Source organism: Saccopteryx leptura, chromosome 1 (assembly GCF_036850995.1).
Source record: "Saccopteryx leptura isolate mSacLep1 chromosome 1, mSacLep1_pri_phased_curated, whole genome shotgun sequence".
In the NCBI taxonomy this organism is placed as follows: Eukaryota; Metazoa; Chordata; class Mammalia; order Chiroptera; family Emballonuridae; genus Saccopteryx; species Saccopteryx leptura.
In genome coordinates, this window is record NC_089503.1 from 221,867,300 (window position 1) to 221,889,379 (window position 22,080).

At 39.6% G+C, this 22,080-nt stretch overlaps 1 protein-coding gene across 1 annotated transcript; it reads right to left on the reverse strand.

Annotated features, from left to right (window-relative positions):
- Positions 1-2,976: 2,976 nt before the first annotated feature.
- Positions 2,977-21,298, reverse strand: PLRG1 (pleiotropic regulator 1). Its single transcript, XM_066386798.1, has 15 exons — positions 21,177-21,298; positions 19,343-19,449; positions 18,000-18,142; positions 17,037-17,090; positions 15,693-15,786; positions 15,427-15,493; positions 12,777-12,878; positions 10,978-11,070; positions 8,121-8,270; positions 7,932-8,033; positions 7,384-7,486; positions 6,582-6,690; positions 4,439-4,578; positions 3,742-3,935; positions 2,977-3,200 (listed from the first exon to the last, which is right to left on the reverse strand). Exons 1-15 carry the CDS (start codon positions 21,183-21,185, stop codon positions 3,141-3,143), a joined length of 1,527 nt encoding a protein of 508 aa, XP_066242895.1. The 5' UTR covers positions 21,186-21,298; the 3' UTR covers positions 2,977-3,140.
- Between the last annotated feature and the right edge of the window lie 782 nt (positions 21,299-22,080).

Genomic DNA, 22,080 nt, shown 5'->3' on the forward strand with positions numbered 1-22,080 from the left:
TTACTTGGCTCTTATTTCACAAAATTGTCTTCCCCCCTCTTCCCTTTATCATTTGAATTAGGATATTTATGAATCTTGTTTCTTACTTGATTTAGTTTTATCTTTTTTTTGTACCAAAAAGTCAACATTGATTTACTAAATCTATCCTTCCTTTTTTAGTTATTTCCTATCAAATTCCCTCATTCTGGAAGTTTCTCCTATTTTTCTAAGAACAATGTTTAACACTTGTTTTCATTAGTTTGGAATTGGAGTCAGCTGAGAATGGGAAGCAAGAGTCTATGAAAACTCGAGTTTGGCAATAAAACAGGCAGATTGATTTAAACACATATTTAAATAAAACACTTGTTGAGAATCATTTAGTACAGGGAAGGAATTTATGCTGAAGAGAAAGGAGTTAGTGTAGGAGCCACGTCTTTTCGTAGACAAGAATGTAAGGCAATTGTACATTTGAAGTTGTTCCTAGGTGGGTTATTCCTCCTTAATAGGAGGCAGAAGACACTGGAAATATGTATGTGGTCACTACTGATGGCCCACTTAGGTATATGGTCATAAATCCAGGAGTCCAGTAGCACAGCTATTTTTCCCTGGTACCATTTTACAGCTTGAATGTACTTAGGGCATAGGCACAGTAAGAAGTTTGGGTTTCACTTGGGTTAGAGTTCTGCCAAAGAGAAGTACACACACATGAAATTCTGTTCAATTTTCATAGGATTCCTGACAATGTATGGTAGATGAACTGTTTGCAAGAGGATTCAAGAACATGGTAACACAGGACAGTATGAAGCAGGGAGACTTTTGAAATGCTAATCAGAATGTGATACTAGTGCCTAACACATTTGAAGCCTTGTGAGGCAGGATAATGGGGGCTCTCTTCCTCTCCTCCTGGTAATTTCTTCTTGATCTTTGGGGCTGGCATATTAGTCACATCTTTTTCTTCTCATAGAAGCCACATTAGACTCTGTCAAGAATGCAGTGTAGTTTTAAGTTTACAAAATACATTCTTAGAAATATATAAAACCGAGTTAGTTCTTATAATTCCACTCTATCACAAAGCCAATGACAAATGTGTCATGTTACTTCTCCTTTATCTTTTTTTTTTTTTTAATTTATTGACTTGAGAGAGACAGAAACATCAATCTCTTCCCCTGACCAGGGATTGAACCCACAACCTCTGTGCATCAGGACAACACTAACCAATTGAGTTATCCGGCCAGGGTCTCATTATCTTTTAGAGCGTTAATAATTTATTTTACCAAAAATGCTTGCACATCTTTTTTAAACATAAAAGTTTGGACATCTTATTAGTCCAGAGACATTCTTCACTTTTTTTTTATTTTACAGAGACAGAGTCAGAGAGAGTGATAGACAGGGACAGATGACAGGAACGGAGATGAGAAGCATCAATCATTAGTTTTTCGTTGCACATTGTGACACCTTAGTTGTTTATTGATTGCTTTCTCATATGTGCCTTGACCATGGGCCTTCAGCAGACCGAGTAACCCCTTGCTCAAGCCAGCAACCTTGGGTCCAAGCTGGTGAGCTTTTGCTCAAACCAGATGAGCCTGCGCTCAAGTTGGAGACCTCGGGGTCTTGAACCTGGGTCATCGGCATCCCAGTCCGACACTCTATCCACTGCGCCACCGCCTGGTCAGCCATTCTTCACTCTTGTTACAAATAAACTGTAGTTACCATAATCTATTAAACCAGTCTCTTATCAATAGGATGTAGGGTCTAGTTTTAACTATTAAAAAGAACAAAGGTGCAATAAACTTTCTGTGTACACTTTGTCAGATTAATCCTGTTAGGCAGTTTCCTAGTAATTTCATTCCTAACAACCAAAGAGCTCAAGTATTCCCAATTCATTCCAGAAAGCTATCCACCTAATGATTTTAACAATTACACTCCTATCTACAGCGTGCAAGATGGAACATGCATCATTGGAAATGCTTATCCAAAATTATAGTATCATTTTTTCATTTGAAAAAAAATGTCTAACCAATTATTCTTGTAACTGGGTTTCTAACTACAGAAAGTGATGTGTGACAAATCTTGACTGATGGGGGGTCAGGATCCTAAGGGCAGGGTTTATAAAACTCATATTTACCAAAAACAGGCATATGGATTATAAACTTAAGACTTTTCTGTAGTCTTCACAAAACACTACTGTCCTTAATACAGTTTCAAATACCTGTATTGGTATAGCCAGTTAGTGCTCCAGATTTTGATGCCTATACTGGCATCCATCCCACTGGTTGTGAAATAAAATCCAAACTCAAAACATGAGCTTTCCCCACCACCTACCAGCCATACTCGCTCAATGCAGCATATACTTTCCTCAGAACACAACACTTTCTCATGTCTGGCTACTTTCATTTACTCCTTTATATCTCCTCTTAAGATATAGCCCTTCCCTTTCCTCCCCTTTCTCCAGGTTCTGCTCAGATATCATTTACTTTGTGAAGTCTTCCACAACCCTCCCAGGAGAACAGTCCTCTCCTTTGTGCTACCCAGCTCTTCACTGTACCTCTGTTATAGAGTATTCTATAATAAGCTGCTCAACCAGAAGTCCTGGAGGACAGACACAGCTTGTCTATTTCCTGAACAGCATTGAATGCACAACTTTGTGGAACATGCACTCCAAAACTGTCTGTGGAATAATCAACATATAAAAGTTAAGACTGTAAATCCTTTATTCCCAAAGTATCAGTCATAAATACTAGTTTATTTAAAGAATTAACACACACACACACACACACACACACACACACACACACACACCCCCCACCTCCCTTCCAAACAAGTTCTAGTGTGGCAGGCAATTTGGGAAGTTTAAAAGGGGGGGATGTCTTTTAATAAAATTGACAAAACATTCTACCTTTAGAATAGTGACCATATATTCAACAAACCTGCATATGCTTGATATTATCTGCATCTTCCCAGGCTCCAAATTGCTTATTTTAAAAATAAACACATGGGGAGGGGGAGACAACACATTTTATTATAAAATATGAAGCAGCAATCATCCAAGCATGTGAGTTTCTGCTTTATAATCCTAGCCAGAGCACAAAATGACTGGATATTCTCAACACCAAGCTAAAACACAAAAACAAACAAAAAAACACCATGAAGAGAATGCCACATTAAAATCTCTTTCTCTTGATAATTTCTGGTTTCCAGCTGACTGGATGAGTTTCTTCTGTCTAAAAAACAAAAGTAAATAAGAAAGTCAAGTATTAGTATGCTTCATATTCAGTAAGTTCCTTTCTAACAAAAATAAGGTATCTGCTAAATTACTTGGCACTAGATATTTAAGTTACTTCACAATTTAGGAAAAAGGGACAAACTTTTGGCATTATCTGAATCTCATAAAGGATGAATGGGTCCACTATAAATCCAGTTTATGGTTTTTCCTTTCAAATAAAGTTGCCATGTAGATATTCTAGTACCACCAAAACCGATGATTCTAGAATTCATTTGCACAGCAATCTACTTATTTGCTGTTATTCTTAGTGCAACATTTTCCCAGCAACTGTAATAAGGAAAGTTGGGACAAATTTAAAACAGTCTATGGATTCTTTGGCATCAATGAAATCAATGCAGAAAGCTATGAGCAGAGATTACTCAAGATGATAAATACTCTAAAGATGATTTCCCTTTGGGTAACGGCAGTATCTTTAAAATGAAAAAGTACTTGCAAAACTGGTACAGCCATTTAATATGCATGTGAAATAGAGAACTTACCGCTGTATCATCCTCTCTGTACACTTTAATGGTCTTATCAGCTTCAGCCGTGAGGAGCCGACTTTCAGACTGATCAAAAGCACAAGCAAATATTCCTGACTCACTGTCCAAAGACCCAGGCTGCACAGCTGCATGAACTCTCTGGAAATTGTAGCCAGTTCTCCAGTCCCAAAGATGCATAGTGCCATTGTCAGCTTAAAGGGAAAGATCTAGTTAACCTTGGTATTCCTTCAATAATTCAGCTTGACAAGCATCAGTCACCAATCATTAGCTGAGCACCAGGTAATAACTACAGTCATAAAAAAAATATAAGACACAGGCATTCAAGCTTCTATTAATATTGGTTTGTCCACTTCATTTGTGCTTAATTCAGTATTTATTATAGATCTTGAAAAGCACCACAAAATGACATTCAATTCCAGAATACACAACCAAACGTTAGGCAATTCCCAGCATAAATCCCAAATTTAGGTCATCATGTGAGAACTCAAAGAAGGCTGAACCACGAAATATGCTACAGGTATTGTATTGTGAATAAGCATGAACACACATACAAACATTCAGATACACATTAATTTAGGCAAGTTCTGGTATAATATTTAAGTGCAATGGCTTAGAAATTTTACAAATATTTACTCATTCATTAAAAGAAAAAATGACAAACTAAAACACATTTATCATAAAAAGCTTCTTTTACCTCCAGACACAAGCACTCCATCAGAATTTACTGTCAATGTGTTAATAATTGCATTATGACCAGAAAGATTTTGAATGAAACTTCCATCAGGGAATTTCCACTGTTTTATGTTATCTGGAGAACCAGATGCAAATGTGTAACTGAAATAAGATTTAAAAACAATAACAAAGTTAGCCAAGGTAAATAAAAAGGTAGGGCCCTGGCCGGTTGGCTCAGCGGTAGAGCGTCGGCCAGGCGTGCAGGAGTCCTAGGTTCGATTCCCGGCCAGGGCACACAGGAGAGGCGCCCATCTGCTTCTCCACCCCCTCCCCCTCTCCTTCCTCTCTGTCTCTCTCTTCCCCTCCCGCAGCGAGGCTCCATTGGAGCAAAGATGGCCCGGGCGCTGGGGATGGCTCTGTGGCCTCTGCCTCAGGCGCTAGAATGGCTCTGGACGCACAAGCGACGCCCCAGAGGAGCAAAGCATCGCCCCCTGGTGGGCATGCTGGGTGGATCCCGGTCGGGCGCATTCGGGAGTCTGTCTGACTGCCTCCCCGTTTCCAGCTTCGGAAAAATGAAAATAAAATAATAATAAATAAATTAAAAGGTAGATTTAAAGAAGCTTATTATGGTTGTATTTAGCATATGTATTCAGTGATCAACGCAGTTTTGGCCAAACATTATTATCATACCAAGAAGTAAAAATATCAAGATATTTGTTCCAAGTTAAATCAGATTTTCAAGTTATTTTAAATGTACTTTAAGGCCTAGCTTAATGTAGTCTCCTCTCATTTCCACAGTGCTTTCCACTGAACTACAGCAATAAATTCACATAAAGGGCAAAGAGCTGTGCAACTATTGGGGGGGGGGGGGCGGACAGAGAGAGAATAGAGAGGGGAAAAAGAGGACAACTGGAAGAATAGGAGAAAATGAAATAGGAGAGAACATAAGGGTAAAGGGGTGTGGGGAGAGGAAAGAACATGAATATGACCTGAAGAGGGTCAAGGCAATGTGACAGAACAAATAGCTTAGGATTCTATGCACTACCTCTTTCGATACCGACTGCAATTTTTCCCCCTTAGGAATTAAACTAGTCTATGTATGTTTCAGTGTACAATAAACACTTAGGTCCAAAATATTAAATCTAGCTACTCCTAGTTTCTATTTGGTTGTGCAGGTCTTTCCTTTTAAGCGAGAGAGATTAAGAAAGACAGCCCTGGCCGGATGGCTCAGCGGTAGAGCGTCGGCCTAGCGTGCGGAGGACCCGGGTTCGATTCCCGGCCAGGGCACACAGGAGAAGCGCCCATTTGCTTCTCCACCCCTCCGCCGTGCTTTCCTCTCTGTCTCTCTCTTCCCCTCCCGCAGCCAAGGCTCCATTGGAGCAAAGATGGCCCGGGCGCTGGGAATGGCTCTGTGGCCTCTGCCTCAGGCGCTAGAGTGGCTCTGGTCGCAACATGGCGACGCCCAGGATGGGCAGAGCATCGCCCCCTGGTGGGCAGAGCGTCGCCCCTGGTGGGCGTGCCGGGTGGATCCCGGTTGGGAGCATGCGGGAGTCTGTCTGACTGTCTCTCCCTGTTTCCAGCTTCAGAAAAATGAAAAGAAAAAAAATAAAATAAAATAAAATAAAATAAATTAAAAAAGACAGATAGGAAGGAAGAGAAATGAGAATCATCAACTCATAGTTGTGGTGCCTTAGTTGTTGATTGCTTCTCAGATGTGCCTTGACTGGGGGCTCTAACCAAGCCAGCGACCTTGGGCTCAAACCAGTGAATTTGGGCTTCAATCCAGCGACCATGGGGTCTGTCTATGATCCTGTGCTCAAGCTAGCGACCTCCAGGTTTCGAACCTGAGCCATCAGCGTCCCAGGCCAACGTTCTATCCACTGTGCCACTTCCGGGTCAGGCTGTTTGTTGTGCAACTTTTAAATATGATTTATTCGTGTTGTTTCATTTGACATTATCACTTATCATGTAGATAAGTTCTCTCATATAGGGTATGAAGCAAAATACTACATAAGGAAAATAAAAGAAATGCATGTTCGTAACTGGACGAGGCCCGGAAATGAGTGTGTGAATGACTACCAAACTAGTAGTAATGCTGGTATTTCTGTACTATACTAAAAACTGAAGAAAGACAAGAAACTATATATTTAGGAAAATACACTTACTGTCGTGGATGCAGCACTACAGCCCTGACTGATTTTTTGTGATTTGTTAATGTGACTCTTGTTTTTCCAGCCACCAAATCCCATAATCGTATTGTAGTGTCATGGCTTCCTGTAATGAAAACACATATCCCCAAACACAAATCAGGAAAAAGAACGCAAAACTGTAATAATATATGCAATGTTCTCTCAGACACATATATACTAAATAAAAAGGCATATTAACTCTTGACTAACTGCTTTGTACTTCCAAAATTTTAGGTTGGTTTTAAAATTAATTCTTAAAAAATGTAATATATGCTTGATGCACTGTCAACTGAACAGCCTGAACAAACACCAACAACAAATAAAACAAATACATGGTGATGTTATCCCCTAGTGGAGGGGAAAGGAAAAACAAATATTTTAATGAATAAAATACATCACAGACTTATTTTTTAATGTCTTAAAGCTTGTTATTAGCTTTATTTTAAGTAAAACAAGACTCAATCCTATTCTAATAGTTATTGTTTCAGGGTATCCTGTTGTCTAACTTTAATTTTGTAGACTGGCAATTCTGAACTATGAAACAATACTTAATTTATCTAACATCACTATTTTCTAGCAGACATTATATGATATTGTGTACGACATAATCTATGATATGTAAAAGTATGAGATAAATAGAATACTAAAAAAATTTTAAATGCAAACAAAAACACAGTATACACGATATAAAGCAAATCACAGTATGAAAAATATATATATGTACAATCATAATGCACTGATAAGAACATATGGTAAACTTGAAAAGTAGCAATCATACCAGTAATAATCTGTGGTTCTGCAGCTTGACACCGGACTGTAGCAACTGCATTTGTATGTCCAGACAACGTGTGCACACTGGCTTTAGTTCTCACATCCCAAATCTATATATATATATGTATTAAAAAAACACACAATAAAAATATTGTCAAAGAGAACAGGTATTGATATCTCGAAGCTGACTGGGGGCTGTAGATAGGAGACAGCTGACAGGGAAAAAAAGCTAAAAGATCAGGGGAATGTAAGTCTAAGAATGGGTAAAGGGGTTAATGAATGAAACTACTAATGCACAACAGCTGGGGTGACAGAATAGCATGTCAGAGCATCACATTTCAGGACAGGGAACTCCCAACACTAAACACAGTGAGGACACAGAAAGGAGATAAAGGTGTAAAAGCATATAAGCCAAGAAATGGAGGGACAAGGTTATTGGTGAGTCAAAGTAACTATCTTTAATTCTCTATCAAACAATATGTAACTGCAACACCAAACATGCACCTGGTAAGATGCAATTATTTACAGATTAACGCAAAGCTCTATTCCATTTACCCGTGCAGTTGAATCTCGACTACAGGTTACCAGCACATCAATTGTTGGGTGCAAATCCAAACCATACACTGCACTCAGATGTCCATGATAGTGCCTTATAACCTACAAATACAGCAGGAAAGTTAACATTTCTATAATTAGAAAGAAAATAATGGCTCACATGTTTTAAATCCTTATATCCAAGCTTACCTTATTATATTCAAGATCCCAGCACTTGACCTGTTTGTCTTCTCCACAGGAGAACAGATACGGGCTCCTGGAGCTTACTATCACACCACGAACGGTACTGATGTGCCCAGTTAGTGACAGTTTTAATTTGCCACTCGCCAAGTCCCAGATCTGCAATCAGAGAATAGTTCTTTTTTCTTCTTGATGACCCGAAGCAAAATTTTAGAATCCTGATGTCAAAATTGTTTCCAAAATGTAAAAAATATAAACATATAAATTTTTTTTTAATGTGCAGAACAACCACCCCACCAGCAAAAATAAAAGCAGGGAAAAAAAAAAATTCAGGCTTTGGCCAGTTGCCTCAGTGGTAGAACGTCAGCCTGGTGTGTGGAAGTCCCGAGTCAATTCCCGGTCAGGGCACACAGGAGATGCTGTCATCTGCTTTTCCATCCTTCACCCTCCCCTTTCTGCCCCTCCCTTCCTGCAGCCATGGGTCAATTGATTCGAGCAAGTAAACCCGTGGATCCTGGTTGCAGAGCATGCAGGAGTCTCTCTCTCTGCCTCCCTGCTCTCAATAAAATAAATAAGTAAATAAATAAACTTCAAAAGCATGCTCAAACAGAAAATATTTGTGAGATGACAAAAGGTTAATATTTTTAACACATAAAAAGGCACTGATAACAAAAGTATGAATACCGTGGTATTAAATTAGCCAAGGATGGTAACAACTTAAAAGAACCTCTATGGAAACAACCTAAGTGGCCATTAACTGATAAATGGATAAACAGAATGTGGCATGTATACATAGAATGGATTAATCAGTTATATTTTAATCAGTTATAAGAAAATAAAATCTTATCATTTGTGGTAATATGGATGGTTCTTGAGGGCATTATACTAAACGAATTAAGTCAGAGAAAAACAAATACATAGCACATGGGTCTCTCACTTGTATGTAGACTTGAACAACAAAAAAGCAACCTGAAAAACCAGCTCAAGATACTGAGAACAGAGTGGTAGTTGCCAAAAGCCAGGGTGAAGGATGGATAAAATGAATGAAGGGAGCAAGAGTGTACAAACTTCCAGTTATAAACTAAAAGTTATGGGAATGTAATGTACACATGGTCCCTACAGTTAATAATACTGTATTGCATATTTGAAAGTTGCTAAGAGTAGCTCTTAAAAGTTCTCAGGACAAAAAAAAGATTTTCTTTTTTTTTTTAAAGTGAGAGTTGGAGTGGCAGAGAAACAGACTCAGACATTCACCCTGACCAGGATCCACCCAGCAAGCCTCGTATGGGGTAATGATCTGCTCATCTGAGGCCCTTGGCCACTGCTCTGTTGCTCAACAACTGAGCTATTTTGGCACCTGAAGCAACGCCATGGAGCCATCCTTAGCGCCCAGGGCCAACTTGCTCAATTGAACCATAGCTGGGGGGGAGGGGGGTAGAGAAGCAGATGGTCGCTTCTCTTGTGTGCCTTGACCAGAATTGAACCTGGGACTTCCACAGGCCGGTTGATGCTCTACTGCTGAGCCAACCAACCAGGGCAAATTTTGTAACTTTGTAGATGTTAAACAGACTTGTGATCATGTCACCATATACATATATACTTGAAACTAACCTAATAGTATGTCAATTACAACTCAATAAAAAATTAATTTAAAAATCCTAAAAGAAGCTTTATAAGTTACCAGAAAGTTCATCCTCACTAGAAATTTTGTATACTGGGGTCCTCAGTTTACAACACAGTTCCATTCTTATGACAGTGACATAACCCGAAATTTGGTGTAAGTCAAAATACACTCTAGCCTAAGTCACTACCTATCCTAACACAGTTGTAAAAGCATAACATAAGTACTCCACTTCCTGCATATTCTTCTGTTGTGCGCAACCAAACTAGTTCGCCCACGTAACTCTAAGTATGACACTAACAGAGTTAAGCTGAAACACTCATGTCTCAATTTTTAAAAGTTTTTATGGGAGTGTCACAAACTCAAAATGTCGTATGTTGAGACTGTTGTAATACAAGGACCTCCTACATACAGTTTTTGAAAAATCCGACACCCATTTCTGCTTGCCATATAAATAGAGATTTTTAAAGATGCACAATCAATAGGCTAAAAAGAATCCTCTCATAAACTGTAAGTATCAGTTCACCATTTAAGAAAATACTTGTACTTTGGGTGCCAATTTCAAAACTGTTTCACCTACTATTTCCATTTCTGAGAATCAATAATAATTTAAAAACCAAAAATACAGGCACAAAGATTAATTACAACATTACTTGTAATAGTGAAAGTCAGGAAACTAAAATGTCCAGTAACAGGAAACTAGATTATGGACTTAAATGATATACCATCAAACCATTAAGGTGATGTTCAATTTTTCAGAGATATGTCTTTGATATGTTAAGAATAAAAAAATAAGGTTCAAAATTACATATCTAGCATAATTTTTAAAAGATGCACTGACATACACAGGAAAAAACTCAGAAGATAATGCACTGATACAATGCACAGAAATAAATTCTAAAAAGAAATTCATTCAAATAGCTGAAAGCGATAGGAATACACATGGGCCTATGTTCTTTTGCATTTCTCTATACTTTCCACATTTTCTACAGATAAGCATGCTTTAATTTTATAACCAGAAAGGAAAACAATTTAAATATCAAGGAATTTTTGGTAGGTAGTCAGCATCATCTGTTTGAAAAAAAAATGTTTAGTTAAATACCACTTTTCAAACAGATGAAACTTTTAACTGGTAAACCACTCCATACTCAGGGCTAAGAAGTCAGAGGAACTACAAGATCAATTCCCACCAGAGTAAATAACAGTTGAAATATACATGGAAACACAAAGGAGTTCCCTCCTTACCTTTATAGTTCTGTCAGCAGATCCAGTAACAAACCACTGATTTCCAGGTTCCACAGCAATACATCGAACCCAGCCAAGATGCCCACTGATCACCTGTATTAAAAACAGAAGTGAATGGGTAGACATACAAATTTAAGATTATTCAATTTCAACTCATTACATGTAAGTTAAATTTTATTCAAGTTTAAATTGCCCTTCCAACATCTTCATAACAAGATTATATGGTTATTTGATACTTAGGTTTTTAAAGTATTAAATGACCTTCAATCTATGAATACACAAACTGAGATATATCTATTCAATGGAATACTGCTCAGCAATGGAAAGCAACGTACTAACAATTGCAACATGAAGAAGTCAGTCTCAAGAAGTACACACTGAATGATTCCATTTATATTACACAATTGAAAAGACACAGCTATAGTGAAGGAAAACAAATGGTTGCCAGGGTTGGAGAAGGGTGCGGCTATAAAAAACAGAACATCTAGCCCTGGCTGGTTGGCTCAGTAGTAAGAGTGTTGGTCCAGCATGTTGAAGTCCGGGGATTGGTTCCTGGACAGGGAACACAGGCGAAGCGCCCATCTGCTTCTCCACCCCTCCCCCTCTCGCTTCTCTCGCTTCTCTCTCTCTCTCTCTCTCAATCTTCTCCTTCCCTCCTGCAGCCAAGGCTCAATTAGAGCGATTTGGCCCTGGGCACTGAGGATGGCTCCTTGGCCTTCGCCTCAGGTGCAAAAAAATTGCTCCAGTTGCAACGGAGCAAGGGCCCTAGAAGGGCAGAGCATCGCCTTCTAGTGGGCATGCTAAGTGGATCCTGGTCGGAGTGCATGCAGGAGTCTGTCTCTGTCTCCCCTCCACTTACTTAAAAAAAAAAAAAAAGACTTCTATATCCTGTGGTAATGATTACCCAAATCTATGCATCTATTAAAATTTATTAGACCTGTATACTGAAAGAAAAGCTATTTTACTGTACGATAACTTAAAAAAATGTTAACACATACTAAATTATATGTAGCTGTACATTTCCTACTATATACATTTTAAATCATTTTAATTTCCATTTTATTTATTTATTTATTTATTTTTTCTGAAGCTGGAAACGAGGAGAGACAGTCAGACAGACTCCCGCATGTGCCCGACCGAGATCCACCCGGCACGCCCACCAAGGGCGACACTCTGCCCACCAGGGGGAGATGCTCTGCCCCTCCGGGGCGTCGCTCTGCCATGACCAGAGCCACTCTAGCGCCTGGGGCAGAGGCCAAGGAGCCATCCCCAGCACCCGGGCCATCCTTGCTCCAATGGAGCCTTGGCTGCGGGAGGGGAAGAGAGAGACAGAGAGGAAGAAGCGGGGGGTGGAGAAGCAAATGGGCGCTTCTCCTATGTGCCCCGGCCGGGAATCGAACCCGGGTCCCCCACACGCCAGGCCGACGCTCCAACGCTGAGCCAACCAGCCAGGTAATTTCCATTTTAATTAATCGAAAAGATAATCAGTAGAGCCAAAGAAATGTCCTAATACAATATATTGTTTTTTCCACTGATTTAACTATTAAATACCTCAAGCACAGTGCTAAATTTAGTTCATATGTTCTACCTTTAGTAGCCATCTATCAATACTTAACACAAAACACAAGTCTCCTTTCCAAGATAGCTTTTCAGACAGGGCCTAAGCCCCTTTCCTCAGTCTACCCCAGATCACTTTTCCAGGCCTCATACTCACTCCTTTTCCTCCTCATTCTATTACTCGGCTCCTTTCTACTAGACAGCAGTGATCATGTTTCATGCAGAATCATCTACAGACTCACCCTGTAGAGCTTCCATGGTGGATGCCACTGGGGTTTTGGCATTGTAGGGGCCTTTTTAGCCATCAGTGCAGAGTTCTTGGCATTGCCACCATCCACAACTGCCTAGACATGGAACAGCATTACATTTAATATCATATTTACATTTCCATGTTACCATAAACAGAAACTGGAAGAGGGGATTTTGAAAGCTTTTATCCCCTCTATGAAAAGGAAAGGGCAGCTAAAATGTTTGCATAACTAAAAAATGAGTAAAACTTCTAATCAAAACTCTATTTTCTGTGTGCTAATTTTAAAAAGCAATTTAAAAATCTGAGAGGCAGAACATTAAAGTTAAGAGAACATATCACTATGCATAAATTCAAAACCCAGCTCTTCCAATTAATAACTAATTGATCTTGGGTAAAAATTATGTAACCTAAATGTGCCAAATTTTTAAAATGGAAATGATAGATATGTGTATTCCAAACTGCCCCCTTGATGTTCCACTTATCTGTCAGACCTCACCCTTACTGGACTATCGCCCCTGAGACAGAGGAATTCCAAAAAGCTGACAAGCTGCCCCAAGGAGGGGCTCCGGACATACCAGGACTTTTGGTTCAACACCCACATGCTCGAAGGCCCCCAAGGAGGAGCATTCCGGACATACCAAGACTTTTGCCTCAGTATCCCCTCAGGCTCTATATAACTCGCCCCTAGTCTATAACCCAGTGCACTTCTCCTGGAGGAGTGCCCCGGCAGGTCTTTATCCTCTAATAAAGAGGATAAATAAAGAGGATGAGATGCACATCTGGTGATGGAGTGCCATCTCACTCTTACAGGAAATCCCAGTGCCCATGTCATACAATTATTATGAAGAGTAACAGAGAAGTGAATGCTCTGTGTGAGCTCCTATTACAGTGGATTGATGCCACTGCCTTTCACTGTCATTCTGACACCACTGATTTAATACTGCAATGGAGACACTGACAGTTAATTCTATTTACCCCCCCAACATTTCAATTCTATTTTTAAAAGGAATTCTAGCTAATATACAGTCTCCTGTTACCACCCATCCATCTATCCAAGAAATACTTAAGCCCATAAATTTCCTATCCTCAAAGAGCTAACATTACTTCCTCCTACAGAGGCAGAAAGCCTGGGGAGACTAAGAAGGAATGTAGTGGGAGACCAAATTCATTCACTCCATAAAGCCAAGTCAACTACATAATAAGCTGAAGGAATAAAACCTACACTTACTTCAAGTTATAGCATATTTTCAGTTATTCTCTATTTCCACCAATAACAGTAGCTGTCATTCACAGTGGTACCTTGACAGACCAGCAGTTTAAATCACGAGCAATTTGAGACAAGCAGTCACTCACGGGATTTTTTGCTTTAAGTCACGAGCGGATATTTGAATCACAAGCTCCGCCACCCTCTACTAGATGGCCTACCGAACGTTCTGAAAGGAGGAAGAAACAAACTTCCATGGAAAGGTTTTTGTTGAAACAGCTTCTAAGTGAAAGTGAGGAAAGTGTTGCGAAAAAGCCAAAAGTCAGTGAAGAAAATGATGGATGGCTGTTGGACAAATGAGTTTGTAAAATTTGTATTTTCTGAGTTTGCTCGCTTTTATTGTTAAAAATGGCGCTGGGCAGCTGTCTGTGAAATTGCTAATTACCTTCCTGTTGGGAAGGGCCATTGTTATGCTAATGTTGCTGAAGGAGGGGTTTTCCTGCCAAAAAGTTTTGAAAAGATTGGAGAAGGGGAAGGAAGCCATACAATGGTGATTAAGCGTTAGAAAAATAGCAATTAAGTTTAGTGATAAAGTTACAAATCATATGTAGTGTGTACGTTAAATTTTGCAATTAAATGTAGCATTAAGTGTGTAGAGAATAAGTTAAGAGACAGCGCAGGAAAAGAAAACCTCCTCCACCGTCTCCTCCCCCTCCACCAGCATCTTCCCTGACCATGAAGGTAGACACTTCACAAACCAGTTTATTTCTTTAGTCTCTCTTATGACGTATACACATACATATTTGCTATTTATAAAGTACATTTTCTTATTTAAAAGCATATAAAACAAAAAATTTGTGTGGTTTTTGGGGGCCAGAATGGATTAATTGCATTCCCATTAATTTAAATGGGGAAATTCTATTTGACACACAAGCAAATTGAGTCACGAGCTCGACCATGAAACAAATTACACTCGTGTGTCAAGGTACCACTGTACTTACAAACAGACAAACTCATGTATTTTTAGATGCTCATCAGTGCAACACTAGTTGTAGAGCTCATGAAATTACAGTATTAATAGCACTCAACTGTATATATCAACTTAAGAGTGTAATTTTTAAAAGGCTTTCATATATAAAACATACAAGTTTCAGAATAACATTCCCTTTATAGTAAAGAGCAATATCACATTATCTTCATTAAAATAAATAAAAACAATGTGTAAAAAGACAGAATTAACACAATTTTAAGTTCTAAAAAATATGTCAATTCACTACTAAGTTAAATTTTAATAATTAGCTCAGGCTGCAATTTAATTTAATAATAAAAAAAATGTTCAGTTTTTAAATATTAAGGTAAGACTATTACAATAAAGGGAAACAGAGCAACATGTTCTAAAAGACAGGCATGCGCAGTGTGATCCGCCACAGACACTTACCACAGCCATCGCTGCCGGCTGGGAACGCTCAGAGCCTCCTGCAGGGGCGCTGCGGTTTGCATCAACCCTGAGGCAAAAGAGCATCACATTCTAATAAGTCTCCCGTTACAAGGTCTGCAGGAGGAACTTCATGTTAAATTTCTATAAGCACTGATAAAGAAAAATGTCATGTAATACATAATTTTAAAGAAATAAATTTTAAAATGAGAAAAAATGTGAACAGTGAACTATACTTTCGAAACTGTCACTAGAAGCATATTTCATACCTAGCCTGAGAAGAAGGTAACGCCACAACTAAGGACTGTGCGGCCGATTCACTTGGCATTCTTTGGACCTTCGTATCTGCTGTTAAAGCAACCCCTGTTAACACAAAAACAAAACAAATAGAAAAGCAATTCCTTTTAGTAGCTATCTGGGTTTTCATTTGCATGCATTTAAAATTAAAATAGTGGAGAAAAACATCAAAAAAGGTAATAGTGATTACTACCTCCAAGTGCTGAAAAACTGATTACGTTTTGCATGTCTTTTGTTACTTTTTTACCACAAATATGGCTTAATACACAACTCAAATTTGACTTAATGAGAAGTAGCTTGGTATTAGAAAAACCCAAGGGGTCAAGTTAAATTTATATAATCTTGGGATGTTACCAGTAGATATAAAAATTAAGCAGTTCCTTTAAGTACTAACAAAATACTCTGAAGACTAAATGTATACTATAAAAATAGTACTAGTTCTCCTGTACTTTCAATATGGTGAATCCTGTCCTCTAAAGTTACTAGAACCTAAATACACTAAGCTTTTTATCCTCTACCCTTTTATACTGGCCACTCCAATTCCTCCATTCACCAACCCAGGAACATTTCTATCATACCTGCTTCTATACTAATACCTCTAATATCACTTTTAAAAGCTTACTACCCTGGCTGGTTGGCTCAGCGGTAGAGCATCGGCCTGGCGTGCGGGGGACCCGGGTTCGATTCCCGGCCAGGGCACATAGGAGAAGCGCCCATTTGCTTCTCCACCCCCACCCCCTCCTTCCTCTCTGTCTCTCTCTTCCCCTCCCGCAGCCAAGGCTCCATTGGAGCAAAGATGGCCCGGGCGCTGGGGATGGCTCCTTTGCCTCTGCCCCAGGCGCTAGAGTGGCTCTGGTCGCGGCAGAGCGACCCCTCGGAGGGGCAGAGAATCGCCCCCTGGTGGGCAGAGCGTAGCCCCTGGTGGGCGTGCCGGGTGGATCCCGGTCGGGCGCATGCGGGAGTCTGACTGTCTCTCCCTGTTTCCAGCTTCAGAAAAAAAAAAAAAAAAAAAAAAAAAAGCTTAGTAATACTTTCATGTCTGCCTAAACCTCCAAATAATAGCTTGTCTTAGTCTGGAGTAGTCTTATAGTCTTTAAATTCCTAGTACAGTACTATAGAAACTTAGGGGCTTAAGAATGTTTGCCAAATAAATGTTTGTGATACAAAGCATTAGTTAATTATCATCTAAAAAGCGATGCCTGGATGCCTGGCAATTGAGCGTATTTTGTAATTTATAGACAATATGAATCATAGCATTAGCTCATTCATGGAAATACATGTGACAGTAATATCACTTCAATATGCAACTCACTTACCAGGTCCTGCTGGATACGGATGTGTACCTGTCACCAAATATTCAACTTCTTGTCCTTCAAAGAGAGAGAGAGAGAGAGAGAGAGAGAGAGAGAGAGAGAGAGAGGGAGAGGGAAAGGTAAAGAGAAGAGAGGGGAGGGGGGAGAGGAGGGGAGGGGAGAGGAGGTAGAGGGGGGGAGAAGGAAAGGGGGGAGAAGGAGAGGGGGGAAGGGGGGAAGGGGAGAGAGGAAAAGGGGGAGAGAAGAGAGAGAGGGGAGAGAGGGAGAAGAAGGAAAGTAAGAGGGGGAGAGAGAGGGGAAGAGAGGGAGAGATTGATTCATCAATGGCAAAATTTATCTTATGTACTAGTATCATCTTTTAATACATATTAAATTATCAACTAGATTTCTAAAATCTTCACAACTAAACCCAAGCCTCAGAAATAAGGAAAGTTGATTATCTTTGCTTTGACTTCTAAAGATCATGTATGTATATAGTGATTTCCTTATCATTTGCTAAACAGTATATCAAGAAAGCTTGTTGCATTTGCTATAGAGCAATGGTGTCAAGTGGTCACCTATGAAGTAATAATCCACTCTGGTTTTTCTTCTAAGAAAATGGCTTCCCTGTGGAATCTTGGATTATTACCTTTATACACTACAATTTCAGTACTAAATGTCATCCTTCTGAAAAAGAGATGGTCACTCCACAAATTAAGAATTTTTCCTTTAGTCTCCACCATGACTTTCTCTATAGCCTAAAAATTTCTGCCATCCTTTTACTAACACTGTTTACTTCCTGTAAGAAAACATCCACCAATAATCTCACTCACTACCCAAGACTTCCAACATAACACTAGTATAGGTGTTAAAGATGATTTGGCTCTAATTAGTCCTTCGGGGGTGGGGGCATGCACAAATAGCACAATTTATCTATTTTTAAAATTCACATATAAGTTCTGACATTTCTGACAACACTATACTCACCTTGATTGGCAGGATACTGTTTATGACCATATGATTCCGATGCATTCTGAGGACCCTTTTCTTTAAAATTTTCTTTTGAAGTAGGCATATGCAACACAGGACCATACTCATTCCTTAGCTTGATTGCCATTTTTCGTTTGTGACTATTTTAAAAAGTCATAAATATAAGAATGTATCTTTGAGTACTTTAAATATATTCACCAATATAAATACATTCACAGATAGCCAGGAAACAAGTACTTAAATAGGTTAAGTTTGCCTAATCATGTAGGAAAAGTTTCTATAAAAATTTTAAAGTTGAACCACATTTTAAAAAACTCAGTATTTCCAAGTTCATTTCCACACTTTTATTCACAATCCACCACACAACATCTATTAAGTCAAGTAATATTTTAGTTTGTTGACTAATAAATGTAAAACCTTTCATGATGAGTTATCAAGCGTGGAATCTTAAAATATATATAAACTAATATGTCTTTTTAAAAAACCCTCCAAGTCAGTATATTTTTCTTCAAATGTCTAAACATAAAAATATAGTAAAGGCTTTCTAGTAACCTTTACTAGAAAAAGGTTAGTTAGAAGTAATCAAAGTACTTCTAATTAGTTCAATTTTTAAAAAATGTACCTATTATATTACTTTTGAGAATAGTCTACTTTACAAATTGAATATAAATGTTTGTTTGAGGAATTAAGCCGATTTTTAAAAAAGGGCAAAGGACAAAAGAGGAACACTGCACATAATGCAATCTCAGACTGCAGCTGGAGATGTAGAACCGAAAATATGCCACCACTCAGAAACCTTCACCATGCTAACGAGAGAAGGTGGGAGTGGAAGTACTGGCCAGGTACAGTCTCAGCTCAGCAAGGCCCTGAGAGCAGCGGGAGGGAGGCCGAAAGCACATACAAAGTGATTGATTATAAAACATAACACCTAAAAGGGACTCTCCTAATTACTGGGTAGTTGTAAAATGCAATTAATATAAAAGGCAAAAAAAGAAGTTAAGTCTGCTTAAATTATGCCCTAACACTACTCATTATTGAATAGATAACCTATGGGTGTATTACTAAACTTTTTAAAATTGACTTTAGAGAGAGGAAGGAAGAGAGAAAGAGAAACATCAGTTTGCTGTTCCCCTTATTTAGGCATTCATTGGTCGCTTAATGTCTGTGCCCTGACCAAGGACCAAACCTGCAGCCTTGGTTTATCAGCACGACACTCTACCTAATGGAGCTGACCAGCCAGGGACGGTGTTACTAAATTGTGAAGGTTCCTCTCTCCCTGCTCTCTTTCCCCAGTATTAGAAGTTTAAATATTCCAGCGATTAAAAAGAAACTATACCTACCTCTCTTCATCCAAAGGCACAGGTTTTCCATTATCAGCTACAAACATGTCATGGGTCCTCTTCAGTGACCTGAACACCAGCGTGTGCACAGAATGTTTCTGTACCTCCTAGAGAGCAAGAGTGTGATTACACATGTTAAACCGAAACTAGAGTCAAATTATTATATTATACATATTAAAAATGTAAAAACTGTTTTACCACTCACTGTAGCTGTTTGTAGCAAGCTACAGCAGGCAAGTTCAAAGAAAAAAAGGATGTTCCTCTTGGGCTAGAGTCCCAAATTGACCAATTGAGCGATGTTTAAGATTATTCATTTATTAAATAAAAATGTACTGAGCTACTACTACTATGTGTCTGGTAGGTATTGTGCTAGAAGAAAATGAAATAATAAAAAAGACAGTCATGGTCCCTGTGCTCAAAAGAAAACAGACAAATAAAAATAAGAAAAATAACTCCACATTTTGACTAGTACATAAAGGAAATAAGCAAGGGACTGAGACAGAAAATGGAGCAGGAACTTAGGACAGTTATGAAAGATCTCTTTGGAGATGATATTTAGCAGAAAGGGAATTAGCCTTGCACAGAAAAGAGATAAGAACAGTCCAGGCAGAAAGAAAAAATGCCATGTACAAAGGTGTTCAGTATTGGACATAATACTGGGAGCTGCAAATTAGTTGTATACGTTTGGTGAGAGGGTGAGTTGCAATGCAAGATCAGGTTGTAAGGGTAGACAAGGTCCGGATCAAGTAAGATTTCCTTAGATCATTGCAACAGTCTGTATTTTTGCTCTAATAATATTGGGCCAGGAAGCCTGACCAGGCGGTGGCGCAGTGGATGGAGCATCGGACTGGGATGCCAAGGACCCAGGTTCAAGGACCCTGAGGTCGCCAGCTTGAGCGCGGGCTCATCTGGTTTGAGCAAAAGCTCACCAGCTTGGGCTCACCAGCTTGGACCCAAGGTCACTGGCTCCAGCAAGGGGTTACTTGGTCTGCTGAAGGCCCACGGTCAAGGCACATATGAAAAAGCAATCAATGAACAACTAAGGTGTGGCAACGAAAAACTAATGATTGATGCTTCTCATCTCTCCGTTCCTGTCTATCCCTCTCTCTGACTCTCTCTCTGTCTTTCTAAAGAAAAAAAAAAAAATTGCGCCAGGAAACGATTTTATGCAAGAAAAACAGGACCAACTTCCGTTTTCAAACACATTAATTGGGGGAATGGAGCTACAACAAAAATGGAAGCAAGCAGACCAGCTGAGAGCTAAGTCACCTGTCCAGGTGAAAGATGATGCTGGTTTGAATTAAGGTGATGGCAGTGGGTGTGAACAAAAGCCAAGAAATAGTCCTAAGGAAAAGAGAGACAAGGCTTGCTAGCAGAACGTTTGGACAAGGTAGAAAATGATGCAAGAATTCAAGAATGGCAGATTTTCCTGGGAAAACAGGTGGACTAAGAGACAAAGTGAACACCAAAGTCCGCCAGTCTCTTAGGACACAGAATCACTGACACTATCCCGCAGGCGGCGAATACCAGGGGCCGATCATCGACAGAAGCCCCGCCTCCGAAGACAATGCCCACAAGTGCTCAGGAGTCAAATTAGGGCTAGAGGCCATTATCTCAGGCTTCCCGCCCGGACGCAACTTCCAACTCTTGCTCTTACCTAGCCTCTCTCCCACTTTGTCAATCCTGAGAGACCAGCCGGCCTCGGCCAACTAGCCGCCCCTCGCAGCCTCTGCTCTCCCCAGACTACCATCATCCTCGATCCCCCACCTCGAGCCGCCGCCAAAGAAAAACATCCCCAGAGCAACTACTCCTCAGCACCCCAGTGTCACTTTACCTCCACCATGATGCCGCCGTGTATTCCGCCCCTCCCGCAGCAAGAAACTAAACATCAACGCAGAAACAGCCGCCAGGACTGGCAGCCTCTCCCGGAATCTGGCGCCCTCACGCCGGATGTGACGCAGCGCCGCGCAACGCACGCTGGTCGCCCGCAGGCCTCCTGGGATCGAGGGGCGGGTCTTCCCATTCCGGGCCGCCCCTGGGCGGAGTCTTGTGTCGGGAGCGCGGGCTCCTGGGACACGTGTGTTTATAGGAATCAAGAAAAATGGAGGGAATGGGATGGTGGGAAACTTGAATAGAGGAACATTTTACTAGCGCTGCTATTTCCTTAACGGTAATCGGTTCCACTCATCTGCCCCCAGGGTATACTGCATATACTTTGAGAGAAGGGGAAAACTATCAAAAGTAATGTGAATTGATAATCTCATTTAAAAATTAACTAATTTTTATTTGATTAAACACATTAAAGTCATGATTAAGCACGTTAAGGTCATACAGTACTTGAAAATGCAATCACTGAATTTCAGTGTGAGTTTTTTCTAAGAACTGATTTTCTCTGACAATTGCCACTGATGGTAGTGCTTGCAAGGAAATGCCATAATTATAAAATAAATACTGTACTAGTCATATTATAACTACAAAGACAGTAATAAGTGCACAATACCTAATTTTAAATGGCAATAAAGTTACAGAAATGTATGCAAGATTCTAATATATCTATATAAATATAATAACTGTCTATTTGGGTCTATTAGCTTGTTAGTTAGTCTTCCTGAAAAAAATTTATAAGCCCAGAGTCATAAAAGCATTGGAATAATTTTGGTAATTTTCACTAGTTTATGCTCCTAATTTTAAAAAGCTTTATTGAATTTACAGAATTATAACTTGAAAATTTATAAGGT